The following is a 12272-nucleotide window of genomic DNA, read 5'->3' on the forward strand; positions in this document are numbered from 1 at the left end:
ATCATCTAGCCTACAATTAAAATAAGCTGACTTTTAGCCTACAATTAAAACAAGCTGGCTGAGAGTTCGAATATGTCAAAAAGAAATCTAATTCGTTTGATGTGATGGAAATTAAAACAAGCTGACTGAGAGCTCGGATATGTCAAAAAGAAATCTAATTCGTTTGATATGATGGGAAGTAGAAGAGTAGATCTAGTTATGCCACAATCCTATCAGCACCGATATAGGAGAAGAATTAAATAGCCGGACGAGAATGAACAAGCAAAAACAGGTAATAACACTGTAGCAAAGTAGCCATTATGCATCACTAGATGATAAGGGAAAAATAAATAAAAGAGAAAATCGTGATCCCTTCATATTAAACTTTTCTCACTCATAAAATTCTATTCTTTTTGGATTTTAGATCAAGAGTGGTTTTGCCATTTTTTTATAGGTTTTTGTCAAGGAGATTTTTTTTCCTTGATGGCCAGTATTTTTTCTTTATTTATTCTTTTTTGTATTGGTAGGTTATTAGCCTAAAAGTTAAGTTTTGGACTTTATTGGTTCATTCTTAAAAGTAAAGGGACTTATTAGGACTTTCTTCCTATTGGTTCACGTGTTCCTTCAGTTTTTCTTCCCGCCTTGACGGTTGTGTTTTGGTTACTTAAGTAGCAACGACATCGTTTTGCACATTTTTTCATATATCTGTTGTTCCAAACCGCGTCGCATCTGTTCACAATTGCATCAGCTTTCTTTGCGCGAGGCTAGGAATGGCAACGAATAAGATACCCGCGAAATTAAGGGTATTCAAATTCGAACCGATTATATGTACAATTCTCAAATTTATTTAGTATTTTAATTTTACTACTCGTATCCATTTCAAATCTGTTTAACAATATTCGCATAGTACCCGAACCCGATCGAATCCCATTTTTAAACAAATGAAATGTTCTAAAAGTCCCTTAAATATGTTCAATTGGTCATTTCAATCTCCAATTTGAAATTGTACTTGAAAAACTTTTAAAAAAAAAATAAATTCAGAAAAATTAGAATATTATAGTTGCAAAATAATACACATTATCATAAAAAATAATAGAATAAAAAAAAGCAAAATTATGAAATGCATGATTTAATTCACATTATTTTCAGCATCCCATAAATAAGATATACTCTCATTTGAACAACCAGCTACATAGTAATATAGAAAAAATTATTAACATATATAAGCTTTACATTAAAATAAAATAAAATTAAAATAAGAGTTTATTATTATAATTACCTTCAATTTCTTCTGACCATAATCAATTTTGTGAGCATATTAATGCTTCCAAAGTATCTTCATGGAGTTTACTTCTATGAATACTAACAACTCTATCTTCAATACTAAATGCAAACTCAGATGCAACCGAAGAAATACATAACCACAAGAACAAATAACATATAGTAACTTAATAAACAAATAAATTTATTTAAGTCGATACATAACCACAAACTAAAATAACTACTCCGGTTCACCTAGTTAATTCTAAAAATTTACTCAAAAATACCTTTACTTGAGTCAACACACCCTTACATACTCTTCATAGAGAATAATAATATCAATAATTTAACTCACAAATAAACTACCAATCCATACTCATCACAGAGAATGATAATATCAATAATTTAACTCACAAATAAACTATCAATCCATACTCATCACAGAGAATGATAATATCAATAATTTAACTCACAAATAAACTACCAGTTAGAACATAGATTAATAATCCATAAATTCTAAAAATTTTTAATAGCAACTTTTAGTCCATAAATCAGATTAATAAGATTAATAGTACATAAATTCTAGTACATAAATTCTAAAAATCAACAGTGTTACTATAATAACCAAATAGCAAATAATCAGATTTTTTAACATTATTCAAATAATCATATTAATAGTCCATAAATTCTAATAATCTTTAATAGCAACTAAAATTTCTTTTTAACAACATGCACATATAAAAGATCTTGATTATAAAAAAATTTGATTGCAAATCTGAAGAGAGTTCCAGGGAGATGTCGTCGATGCCGATTGGGGAGAGGCAAGGGTTGTCTCCAGCAGTTGTCAGTGAAGTGGGGGAGAGATCCGTCAATTGAAAAGAGTAGATATCACCGACTGGGGGGAGAGAAGGAGATGTCGCCGATGCCGACTGGGGAGAGGGAAGATGAAGAGTTGTCTCCGACTGGGAAGTGGGAGATATCGCCACACTGGAGAGAGACGGAGATATCGCTGCTGATTGAGGAGAGAGAAGATTTATCGTCGCTAGGGAGAGAAAGGAGACGTCGCCGATACCGACTGGACTGCGAGCAGTCGTCAGTGAAGTGGGAGAGAGAGGCGAAAATTATGGGAAGGGATGCGGGGGAGAGAGGCGCCTACAGAGAGGAAAGCAGTGCATGACTCGAGTAAAATGAAAAAAGAATTAGGGATTAGGGTTAGTTTTGTTAGTATAGCTAATCGTGTTCAGATAACGGGACCTAATCTCGAACCCTGCCCGAATCCGAGACGGGTAAAATTTTTCAAATCCGAATCCGTCCAAATCCGTTTTGTAAAAATTCAAATCCGTTCTAATATGGTTTGGACGGATCGGGTACCCGCAAAAACCCGCCCACCTGCCATCCCTACGCGAGGCTCAAAGTTCACGGCAGCGAAACCTACTCAACGGACTACCGGCGGCGATACCATTACGCCATGCGAAAAGCTTCATGGCAAGAGGTATTTGCGCATAAGTGTATTAATTCACGTGTTGATAATTGTATTTTAACTCGTCTACTGATGAACTAGGACATTGTTTTAAATTTTCTGTTCGAAGCTAGATGAAGTTTCTGATATTTTCGGTGATCCCATCCACGACAGCGGTGAAATCCCTTACCAATACGCGCTATCGGTGTTTCGCTCCAATGCCATATGGAGGAGAAGGAGAAAGTTTTTACGGGAATCTTCCATGTTTCAGGCGGCCGCGAAGGGCCGTAAAGAGAGGTAATTTTGTTGTAAGCAGATTGATTTCGTTTTGATTTTTGATGTTAAAATTTTATTATATCCATTTGGGCTTTTCATTGAATGAAAGTCTAGATTATTAGGCCAATAGTGCTACTATTGACTTCGAATCTTTAATAGATTGAAAACCTGTTAATTCAGTTAATTTATTGTTAGTAGGTGAATATTCTGATTATTTAAAATCAGTGAAAAAGAATGTTCTGTGATATGACCAATTCTGCTAATCTACAAACTCTTTCTTTTCCTTTTTTCTTGAAGAATCTATTCAAGTTGAGATTTGTTTATTGCAGTCTATTTTTCTAAGTCTTTGGCTGAGCATAGTATTGAATTCTCCATGTCTGTTCATCCACCTTGTGTCAGCAAACTTGTTGCGCCTCTCCAGTATATTATAATGGTCATTTGAGAATCGATAACTGTTTATGTAAGGACAACCTCACAAAATCACAATTAGTTGAATTTTGTAGATATGCTATTTTGGGGGATACGTATCTAAATCACCGTGCAATTCAAGTTACTGATTCACAGAGGCAACTTATAGTTAAAAAAGAACTAAGAGATCATTTGGAGGTGTAGATAGGCCTTTGTTCATACGGCAAACTAATGCTCTTAAATCTTTCTTCAAAGGAAGCTTATAAGCAAAGAAATTGAACTTTCTTCAAACAATAGAAGCAATATTAAAGTAATGGATACAGCTCACCTGCAGCTGAGCTGAAAAAAAAAACCATTTGGCTTATGTGGACAACAATCATTGTCATTATAATCAGGAAGTCAATGGTTGGTGCTATAGAAGCTGTTTATTACAAAACTGATGACTATTCAATTGTATGCAAGTGGCAGAATTTTTATTTGACTTTTGACGCTTTAAAAAAGGAGAAAGGTCAACTTGATATTGCCATGGAAAGAGGGGAAAAGGGTAGTGTGTTGGTGAATAAGAGAAAGGAGGGAAAAGAAAAGTAATGTAGTAGAAGAAGATGAAGAAGAAGAAGAGAGAAACAATGCAATAACATTGCTGAATTGCTGGCAGGATAAGGCATGCAGTTCGTGCATCCAATTGGCATTCTTTGCATACATCCAATGTTCCTTCACTTATCATTATTCTCTCTACTACTCTTCCTCAAGGTTTTCACTTTATCTCAAATAAGTGTGTGATAATCTAAGTGAATTGTTTGATTTATTGTGAATGTTTATTCCGTAATATGTATTTGAATTTCCGATTGACTAAGTTTGCTGCTAGATCCATATCCATATAAGTTTGTGTTTTCCACTTAGAGTTTTAATTTCATTAGATTATTTCAATGTTGGTATTCTCTGTTCTGAGAACATACTTTTCTGCTTCGTATTTCTTCTTTCTAATCAAATCGGTGTAGGATCCAAATAACTCCAAAAGAGAAGAAAAGCTAATTGATGTGATTACCAGTTGCCAACTCTCAATCATTTATGAACTTAATTCAAAGGAAGTCAAATTTTTAAAGGTTTAATTATGGCCAGTTTCTGATATCTGAATAATACACTAGGTATCTTTTATTACATGAGCAAATAGTATGGCAATTTTATATCTTTCGGCCACCTAAACTAATTCTAGGTGCTGAATTAGTGCTGATTCAGAAGTGGATTGTAAGTAGCTATTGATTCACATATATGCCTAAAATAACAACTTATAGCTAACTTGGAATGAACAGCCATAATAATTATATACTCAACAGATTCTTTTTTTTCCCTAAAATAATAACTTTCTAACAACTTACTCTACTAAACTCATATATATTCTTGTTAATTAGTCTAAATGGATACTAGCTTCAAATTTGGCTCAACATTTAAAAATTGCTCGTGTGAGGGAAGCAGTACGAATTGACATTAATTTTGGTATTCATGTACCTAATTGTGTACAAATATTATTCCGGAACCGGATTTCAAAATTTGCATAAATCTTAAGTTAAAAGTTGTTTGTATATATGCCTAATGAAATGATGAAATCTTGAAATTCCTTCAATTTCTTCTTTTGGTTCTGAAGAACCAAAACATTGTGCTTGCTGCAGTAACACAACGGCAGTGTGGAAAAGAAGTGAGCATACTAGACGACCATGGCCTCATTTGCAGTTAACCACCTGATTGATATGGTAAGGTCTGCTCTTCAGAATGAAGCATCGATTTTGGGCAGCGTCCACGACGAATTAAACAATCTCAGGCTTCAACTAGAAAGCATGAGATCTTTTTTAGAGGATGCTGAGAGAAAGCAACTGGACTCTGAAGTGGAGAGGACATGGGTGGCAAATGTTAGGGACGTGGCTTACCAAGTTGAAGACATAATTGATGAATTCATGTATTACGAACATCAGCAACACAGTGGTGGCCATTTCTCTCAGTTCCTTCATCAAATAATTCGAGCTCCAAAAAAACTTTGGGTGATGCATAGAATTGGCATCAAGTTGCAGAAGATCAACAACATCATCAAAGTCATTCCAGAGTGGAAGCACATATATAATGTTAATATTGTAGAAGGCATGATTTCCAAAGATCTTGCTCACAAATGGGCATTAGACCAAAGGGATTCATCACGTTTCATTAAAGAAGATGATATTGTAGGGATCAAAGATGAAACTCGATTGTTGGAGGAATCAATAATGGACGGAGAAATGCAGCAAACTCTTATTTCAGTGGTTGGAATGGGGGGATCAGGTAAGACAACACTGATTGCCAAGACCTATAATAATGAAAGAGTGAAGTGCCATTTTCACTGCTATGCATGGGTTACCATTTCTCAAACATATACAAGAGATGAAGTATTCAGAAGCTTGATCAGAGAATTCCACCAGTCAAGGAAGGAACAGCAGCCTCCTGACTTGAGTAGCAAAGGACATGCAGAGCTTGTAACGATTCTTGGAAGCTACTTAGATTCGAAAAAATACCTGCTTGTCTTGGATGATGTGTGGGATACAAATCTGTGGCAGGTAATAAAAGTAGCACTTCCAGATGATCACATTGGAAGTCGGATCATGCTTACAACTCGAAATGAAAGTGTAGGTTCTTTTTCTTTTGGTGTTAGAAGCCACATTCTCCAAATTAAACCACTAAAGGAAAGTGAGACCTGGCATCTCTTTTGCATTAAAGCATTCTCGAGTTATCCTGATGAACCTTGTCCAAGAGATCTTGAACCTTTGGGGTTGGAACTGTTGGGAAGGTGTAGAGGTCTACCTCTTGCAGTTGTGGCTTTGGGTGGTCTCATGTCTTCCAAAAAGTCAATAACAGAGTGGAGGAGTGTTTGCAACAACCTGAACTGGCAGCTAAACAATAATAACATGCTAGAAGTAGTGAAAAGTATTTTGTTGCTTAGTTTTAATGACTTGCCATCCCCACTAAAGCATTGCTTCTTATATTGTTGCCTTTTCCCAGAAGACTATGTAATTCGACGTAAAAGGCTCATTCGACTTTGGATAGCAGAAGGATTTATTCAACAAGTTAATAGGGTTACCCTGGCAGAAGTAGCTGAGAGCTATCTTATGGAACTTATTTCTCGGAACATGCTTCAAGTTGTATTGAGAAATGAATCTGGAAGGCCAAAAGCATGCAAGATGCATGATATTTTGCGTGAGCTTGCCCTGTCAATATCGGAGAGGGAAAATTTCTGCATTGTTTATAATGGACAAGTAGTGACTGAGGAATGTAAAGCTCGCCGCTTATCTATCCAGATAGCTAATGTGGACTCTAAATCATACAGAGGTATGTCACAACTTCGTTCATTGTTTGTGTTTGTGAAACACTCTGTGTGTTTCCCCAGTACGTTGCTATCCAAATTCAAATTGTTGAGGGTCTTAGATTTGGAAGATGCTAGGATTGAGAAATTGCCAGATGTGATAGAGGTTCTATTCAACTTAAGGCACTTGAACTTGAAAGGAACCCTAGTGGCAGAGCTTCCACAATGCATTGGAAAACTTCGTAACCTGGAGACCTTGAACATTAGAGACACACAAATAAAGGAACTTCCAAAAGGAGTAGCTGAGTTACAAAATTTGCAAAATCTAATTATGTATCATTATAATCGTGGGCCTGACCATCATTTTCGTTATGTCAGAGGGACTCGAGCACCATTTAAAATTAACAAGTTGAAGAAATTGCAAGTCATGTCTTTTGTTGAAGCAGAAGGTGATCTAATAAGGCAACTTGGAAGCATGAATCAATTGACCAGAATGGGCATTTCAAATTTGGGAGCAAAGGACGAGATGGTCTTATGCACTTCAATCCAGAATCTGAAGCTCCTACGCTATTTGTTTCTCATGGTAAGCGATGAGGCAGAGGTCCTTCGAGTAGATGCATTGAAAACACCCCCACCCCAGCTTCAAAAGCTTATTTTGGTTGGGAAATTGGAAAGAGTACCGTGTTGGTTTGACTCACTTAAGTACCTGACATGTATGTATCTGCATTGGTCTAGATTAAAGGAAGATCTTCTCCCTCACATTGCGGCACTACCCTGTCTGGGAAATCTTGATCTAGATAATGCCTTCGCAGGAAAAGAGCTACATTTCTCTGGGGGCTTTCCTAAACTTAGGAGTTTATGGTTGTCTAATTTCCCTCAGCTGAGATTAATAACTATAGAGGAGGGGGCGATGCCAAATATCCAGCTGTTATGTCTTGCCTCCTGCAAGGCATTAAATGCACTGCCTCGAGGTATGGAATTCCTAACCAATCTCCGAACTCTATTGTTGTCAGGTTCTTCAAGACTTGTAGACAGCATAAATGACAAGGAAAGTGAAGATCATTCAAAGGTGCAACATATCCGAAATATTGAGATTTTGTAATGTGAAGGTGAGATGCCATGCGAAATCTGAACATATACACACACACCCTCACACACATATGCGAACATTTTAGAAGAAAAAAAAAATTCTTCTGAAAGTTTAGTTAGGATTCTTAGATCCTCTAAATAAATTCTGCTGTCACCTTTTCCCGCAGATGGAGAAAAGAAACCAGCCTGTTTTTCTCCAAAGAAAATCAGCTTCAGCTTGAAGGGTGAAAAAAAGATTCAATTTGCAGTCTCTTTTCTCAAATAAAATGTGTGATGTCCGAAAGCTATATTGGATCAAGAAAGAATTTGTGTGTGAATTGTGTTTTGTGTCAGAATAAATGTTCCTGTTGGAGGGAGGAAAAGCATTGTATTATTGACATGAATGATATTGTGCCGATAAATTGTAGTCCGCGTTGCACCAGATCTACGATTTGTTGATCTTAGTGTGGTCATGTACTTCATTTTGAGTGTATTTCTCCACTTCAATTAGCACTGCGAAATCATTTTTCCTTTCCTCATATTCCAGTTGCCGTTATTTTTTTTTCTTTAACCTTTCTGAAGTTTTGAAGTTTAGTTTTTGTCGGTAATTCTTTATTTAGCTGGGGGATGAACTTACCAGCTATCAATTTGGATGAATGTGTATTCATCTTTAAGCAAGATGAGTGATGATATAATCATGGCAGATAAGTATTAGTAGAAGCAGAAAAAAGAGCCAATATGCTGGAAGAAGGCTGCAGCAAGCTCCTTTTTCCAACTGGGTTTTTGAAGTATGTTTCATTCAAGCTCTGCATAATAAATCAAGCAAGCCAGAAGCAGAAGCAGAAGCATGTAAACTGTATTTAACTTATGTGGAGACTTGCTCTCTCACCCTCCGAACAACAGAACTTTGTCAAGTGTACAGAGACCTCATCTAAACAGGAAGCGGTAGGGGGAAAGGGCATGTCCCTTCTTTCGTGTGTTCTGGTGAAAAAACCATGGATGTTACATTCATTTCAAATTGGTTCAATTACCAGATTTGCAAATTCAACTTGTCCTGGTTAAGAGATTGCTAGAAAACAATGGCAGTTTGTTTAATTTCAGCGTTCAGTTAATGATTTCAATTATTTAAGCTGGTAAATGTACCGCCTGGAATAAATAAATTGAATTTGCAAGTTTTACATATGATGAAATGAAATTATGTTCTTTGGCAGAGAGCATGTACTTCCTCTGCAATTTAGGGGCTCGGATGTTTTTGAGACCAAAACATAATGTGTACATATTGCAACTCTCCCTTGAACTATAATCTGCCCCAAGTATCGGAGTAAATCAATAACCAACAAAATTGCACAGTTTTAAGATTAATTTTGAAGAGTTCGTTATTGAGATTACTGCAACTGCTATTAAGTATTCAAATCACACATTTAATACAAATTAACCAGATTACATGGCTATTCATTGTCATAACCTGTAATATACAACTTTGAAGTGTACAGTTTATCTACATGCTACAGCTTTCAAATCATTTTCCAGTATATGTACATCCGTTGCAAACCAAACCACCTAATTTAACCCTGGTATGTTCTTTTTATGGGTTCCCAACTTCCTATCTTTCCTTTTATATACAGAAATGAACAGAACAGGCCGTTGGATGGGAGACTACCAACTACTGGGTTAACTAAAAGTGCAACTACCACGTATTCATCGAAGTGTATGTTCTTTCTGACAATTCTTCTGTTTCCAACCATAGCATGTCTACATCAACCGCATTTGGAGATTGTTCAAATAGCACAACGATTTGGCCGTCTTTGAGCATATGAATCGATCTGCTGCGGCATCTAAATCCAGAAATAACTAAGAGGACTCGTGTCAGCACTCAATTCATCTTCATGAACTTTTTGGCTTTCCTCGAAAAGTTTTTAACCATCATTCTGTTAGAAAACGTCAAAGGAAGTTCCTCCTCTTTAATCTCGCTTCGATCAATCCATCCTGTGGAACTACTCTCATCTTTTAAGTTGTGTCCACTAGATCCCTGCAGTGAGTTGGGATCTTCAGGTATATCCTTGTACAAGTGTTTCAAAATGAACAGAGCAGTATCGCAATCCCTCCAGTAGTTTCTGTACAGCAAGAGACAATAATTAGAGAAAAACACCATTTTCTTTGTTACAACAAAATGGATCAGTAAGTAGAAATCACAAGCAAATGGACAGAGGTAAATGACATCTTTTTAAGAATCCCCAAAAAAATTACCAGCAAATATTGGATCAGAAGAAAACTAAAACTCAATCTAAATTAGATGATGAATGCTTGGGATGAAGGGGAAAATATCACCTTCTGAAAAGAAGCATGCATGTGATAAATGGAGAGAGAGAGAGAAAATTTGTCCTTGACTAATCTTGGATGCCTCAATTACAATTCAATTCTCTTATTTAATAGTTATGCCGCAACTACTCAAAAACTCTTTTAACTCCTTTTCCTTGTCTTAGCTTCTTGATTATGGTCCCAGACCTAGCATAAAAACTAAATAGATTGTTTTCCTTACATTTCAAAAAAATCCAAACATTTACGGTAATTCACATTTATATCTAAAACTTTAAATTTTGGATAATAAAATCAAATCTTTTCAATTTGTCATAATTATAGTTAGAGTACTAAATTGAATTTTAAAAAGTTAACAGTAAATTACAATATAGTCCCTTTAAAGTTTCATTTCCCTAATAAAATAGTCCTTAAAATATGTATTTTTATTTCAATAATATCTTTTTTTGTCAAACGTGAAAAAAAAAAGAACTTTATACACTAAATCATATAATATTTCAATTTATTTAATATTATTAATATGAAGTAAAGTTTTCCGCATATGAAAAATATGCGTACAATTTATAATGTTGAGCATGAAATATTTTAATATGATATGTAATAGGAACTTATTTATAATAAATATTTATTCAATATAATATATTTAATATTACATATGATAAATATAAAATATATTTACTTTCAATACAAAAATTAAATTTAAGGACTATATGTTAATTAATATAAAACTTAGAGACTATTATAATTTACGGTAAATTCTTTTAGATTTAATTTAGTCCTTTTAGCTATAATTATAAAGATTGATAATGTTTAGCTTTATTCTTCAAAATTTAAAGTTTTGGATATAAATGTGAATGAATATAAACGTGAATGAATATAAACGTTTGGACTTTTTTTCAATAGACCTATTAGCTTCTTGTCTGATAAAAACAATCTTCAGAAAACAAAATTGCCTAATGAACATAGATAAACTCCTAAATAAGAAAGTAATCAGATCTCCAAATACAAATATTAGAAAAGGGCATTCACGAGACTTCATGGTAAGTTAACCAAAATAGAAATCAAACAACAGCAACTCCTAAATTATGAAGAAAATAACTGGATTACATTTCCTTGGACATAACAGAAAGTATAAAAACCCCCCCATTATGTTTAATAAAATTGTTGGTAAAAATATAAAGCACTTACGTGTGTGATCCAATAGCTTGTAGATATGGATGTTCAAATGTTTTATCCTGCACAATAAACAGAACACCAACATGAGGGTAAAATCAGCAGGCTAATACGACATTCACGACATATAGGAAAACTAAATCTTTTATAGGAATATAAACCATAGAGCCCTTTCTATCGGACTGTAAGTCCAAAATTTGCAACCAATGAAACCATAAAATTTGATAAGACATCCATGGATAGGAAATGGTACTACAGCTTTGAAAGCTGACATGTAATGTTAACATACTTGAAGTGTGTGATCAATCCGCCCTTCTTCACTTCCAGTTAATCTCTCCATCATTAAAGAGCCATATGTCCTTTCTTCTTTTTCATGAACATTTTCTGCTCTCTCTGAAACATAGTAATATTTTTCTAGCAAAGGGAGAAAGTTTAATGAAATGGAGAAAAAGAACGTCAGAACAACAAATGAAAATTCCTTCACCTTCTAGGCCATCCATGCTTCTTGATTGGCACACTGTACGAACCTTGACCTGTTTAAACTTTAAAGAGAAAATAACTTGGCATTTAATATTCTCTCAACTATGGAAAGAAACCAAACACAAAGTCTAAATATAAAAGTATTATTATCTCATCTCTTTGTGAAACACTAATATCCAAGAGCATCTCCTGAACCACGGATCATGCTTGATTGAGTTCAATTTTGATTTACTGCTAAGCATTATCTAATTAAGTTTTGGTTTACAAGTCACCTAAAGATTTTTTTTTTTTTTTTTTTTTTTTTTTTACAAAAATTAATTCATGGTGCAGTGCATTCCAATACACTATCTTAAAGACTAAAACCATTACACTGCAACAACCAAACACACACATATATAGATGAAGAATTTCAAAGAAGTCCTTCAAAACCAATAAACATAGACTCTCGAAGTCAAAATGTCATTACTTTCAGCTTAAAAAGTCAACCCAGTTAACCAAATTTGAAGTGATGTAGAGATCTCCAGAAATACA

General features: G+C 34.7%; 2 protein-coding genes across 14 annotated transcripts in view; one reads left to right on the forward strand and one right to left on the reverse strand.

Moving 5' to 3' along the window:
• The first annotated feature begins 2643 nt into the window (after positions 1–2643).
• LOC110606370 (disease resistance protein RPM1) lies at positions 2644–8847 on the forward strand. Of its 8 annotated transcripts, XM_043953459.1 has the most exons (5): positions 2650–2731; positions 2873–2995; positions 4038–4132; positions 5050–7813; positions 7961–8306. In XM_043953459.1, exon 4 carries the CDS (start codon positions 5095–5097, stop codon positions 7804–7806), a length of 2712 nt encoding a protein of 903 aa, XP_043809394.1. In that variant the 5' UTR covers positions 2650–2731; positions 2873–2995; positions 4038–4132; positions 5050–5094; the 3' UTR covers positions 7807–7813; positions 7961–8306. The 8 variants fall into 8 exon arrangements, with proteins under 8 accessions (XP_021600844.1, XP_043809394.1, XP_043809396.1 ...); XM_021745152.2 differs by lacking the exon at positions 4038–4132 and having other exon boundaries at positions 2644–2731; positions 2829–2995; XM_043953461.1 differs by lacking the exons at positions 4038–4132; positions 7961–8306 and adding an exon at positions 8393–8847.
• Positions 8848–9172: 325 nt separating this feature from the next.
• LOC110606358 (phospholipase SGR2) overlaps positions 9173–12272 on the reverse strand; it is a 39728-nt gene continuing 36628 nt past the window's right edge. For 4 of the 6 annotated variants that reach the window (XM_021745128.2, XM_043953457.1, XM_043953456.1 and 1 more), the window contains 4 exons: positions 11746–11803; positions 11551–11654; positions 11277–11323; positions 9173–9886 (listed from right to left, as the gene is read on the reverse strand). In XM_021745128.2, the coding sequence (XP_021600820.1) occupies positions 9646–9886; positions 11277–11323; positions 11551–11654; positions 11746–11803 (450 nt within the window). In that variant the 3' untranslated portion in view covers positions 9173–9645. The remainder of the gene's footprint in view (positions 9887–11276; positions 11324–11550; positions 11655–11745; positions 11804–12272) is intronic. The other 2 variants (XM_021745131.2, XM_021745129.2) reach the window with 1 other exon arrangement.

Source organism: Manihot esculenta, chromosome 18 (genome assembly GCF_001659605.2).
Source record: "Manihot esculenta cultivar AM560-2 chromosome 18, M.esculenta_v8, whole genome shotgun sequence".
Taxonomy (NCBI): domain Eukaryota; kingdom Viridiplantae; phylum Streptophyta; class Magnoliopsida; order Malpighiales; family Euphorbiaceae; genus Manihot; species Manihot esculenta.

Coding starts and splice junctions, on each gene's coding strand:
- LOC110606370 (XM_021745152.2), top strand. CDS start 5,095: ATGGCCTCATTTGCAGTTAACCACCTGATTGATATGGTAAGGTCTGCT.